This window comes from Plasmodium falciparum (genome assembly GCF_000002765.6).
Source record: "Plasmodium falciparum 3D7 genome assembly, chromosome: 3".
Lineage (NCBI taxonomy): Eukaryota > Apicomplexa > Aconoidasida > Haemosporida > Plasmodiidae > Plasmodium > Plasmodium falciparum.
The window spans coordinates 810,001-812,500 of NC_000521.4; the positions used below are offsets into that span (position 1 = coordinate 810,001).

Genomic DNA, 2,500 nt, shown 5'->3' on the forward strand with positions numbered 1-2,500 from the left:
TTAAATTGTTATTAAGAAAACTAAAAATGTATACACATATATAATATATATATATATATATATATATATATAGTGTATGTATGTATGTATGTATACATATGAGCACAAATGAGATTAATAATTTATTAAAAAAAAAAAAAATGCATAGACCAATTTGTAATAAAGTTCAATTGAATAATAATGATGAGAGTAATAAGGTAAATGATATATGTATTTATAATAGGGACTTTCCTCCTAATATAAATAAAAATAATATGATGATAAATAATAATAATAATATAAAAAAAAAGAATAATAATTTTTTATGTGCACAAAATAAGAAAGGCGATAAGAATATTATATGGATACGTAATAAAGAAAGAAAATCCATTATAAAAAAAAAAAAAATAAGTAATGATACCACAAAATATATAAATAATAATATAAAAAAAAAATCCATAAGTTGTACTGAGAAAGCAAGTTGTGTAATTAAACATAATTCTTTTATTAATAAAACAAAAAATTTTGGAAGACTAATTAAGGAATACAACCCATTAAAAAGTTCAAAAAATATAACAAATATTCCTCATATGAGAAAAACAAAAAATTTGAATGATCCATTTTTCTTAAATAATTATTATTATAATAAAGAAGAAAACAATCCCATCATTATTTGTAGTGATGAGAAAGAAAGAAAAACTAAGATATATAGTACCAATCATCACACAAATAATATATTAAATTATAATGATCATACATTAAAATTAATTTGTAATATCACTGAGAACAATAAAGCTATTTTACATTCAAATAAAAGTAATTTACAGAAAAATAATATTTTAATGCCATCATATATGCAAAAAAAAGGTACACATATTAGAGAGACTATTAAAAATGTGTATCCGAATATAAATGGTGAGCCTAGTACCAGTGTGGAGAATATAACCAATGGCGAGCATTTTATAAATGGACAGTATGATGCATTGAAAAATATGTCTTTAAACAATTATGATCATCAGCATAATAATATTATGAACAATATATCTAATAAAAACAAATTATTCGTACTGAACAATAATAATAATAATAATAATCAGGATGTGATAGAAAATATGAATGAATATCCGATCACTTCAAAAAATATATATGACAGTATATATATACCCCAAATAAATATAAAAAATATTATAAACTCAGAAGAAATTAATAATAATAATAATAATATTAATGATAATAATAATCATAATTATACCAATATTCATAATAATAATAATAATATGAATAGCAATCCAACGAGTAGTGTTACCTCCAAGAAGAACGAAAATAACAATTTGATTAATACATTAAATGCCTACTCAAATGTCAAAGTTGCTGTTCGTATAAAACCTATAGGAGAATCAGAAGAAAATATTGTATCAATTTTTAATAAGAATTATGTTTTGATAGAAAAAGAAAATGAGAAAGAATGTTATTTACTGTCCCAAAAAAAGAAACAATCAACATATGTTTTTGACTCCGTTTTTGATGTTAATGCTACACAAGAAGAAGTGTTTTTTCAAACAGCTAAACCATTAATACCTCATGTTTTTAAAGGTATAAATTGTACTGTTTTTGCATATGGGGCTACAGGATCAGGAAAAACATATACCATGCTTGATGATAAGAATCAAAATGGTATTGTACAATTATCTTTATTAGAATTGTTTACTATAATAAATGAAAAGAAATGTAGAAATATAAAGGTACTGATGAGTTTTTTGGAAGTATATAATGAAACTATTCGAGATTTATTAGGAAAGGAAAAAAATAAAACATTAGAAGTTCAAGAAGATGTTGCTGAAGTTAAAGTTAGTAATTTGTGTGAAATTGAAGTTAATAATTATGAACAAGCTATGTTATTAATAAATGAAGGTGTGAAAAATAGAAAGATGTCACCTACGAGAGCAAATAAAGTATCTAGTAGATCTCATGCTATTTTACAAATTTATGTTTATAATGAAATTTTAGATGATAATATGAATACTATAAGTTATAAAGCGAAATTATGTTTTGTAGATTTAGCAGGTTCCGAAAGAGCTAGTGCAACTTCAAATAAAGGGGAGCGATTTAAAGAAGGATCTTATATTAATCAGTCTTTATTAGCCTTAGCTAATTGTATAAATTCTTTAGCATCTAATAGGAATATATCGAAAGTAAGAGTTAAATATAGAGATAGTAAATTAACCCATTTATTAAAAAATTCTCTTGAAGGCAATTGTCTAGTTGTAATGATCGCAAATATAAACCCTTCTAGAACATCCTTTCAAGAATCTAATAATACTCTTAAATACGCTTTCCGTGCTAGAAATATTAAATTATGTGCTACAGTACAAACAAATGATAATAAAGAAAGTGATATAGAGAAAATTTTAAAAAAAAATGAAAATTTACAAAAAGAATATGATACCTTATTAGGAAAATATACTAATTTGAAAGAGTTCTTTTTCATAATTAATGTTATAAATCAATTATATAAAAAACA

General features: G+C 22.7%; 1 protein-coding gene across 1 annotated transcript in view; it reads left to right on the forward strand.

The window, feature by feature from the left end:
- Nucleotides 1–80: 80 nt before the first annotated feature.
- The window catches only part of PF3D7_0319400 (kinesin-8, putative), a gene marked incomplete at both ends in the record, with an annotated part of 4,092 nt that continues 1,672 nt past the window's right edge, over nt 81–2,500 (forward strand). The window contains one exon of the mRNA XM_001351228.2: nt 81–2,500. This exon is cut by the window's right edge and continues 1,672 nt beyond it. Within this exon, the coding sequence (XP_001351264.2) occupies nt 81–2,500 (2,420 nt within the window).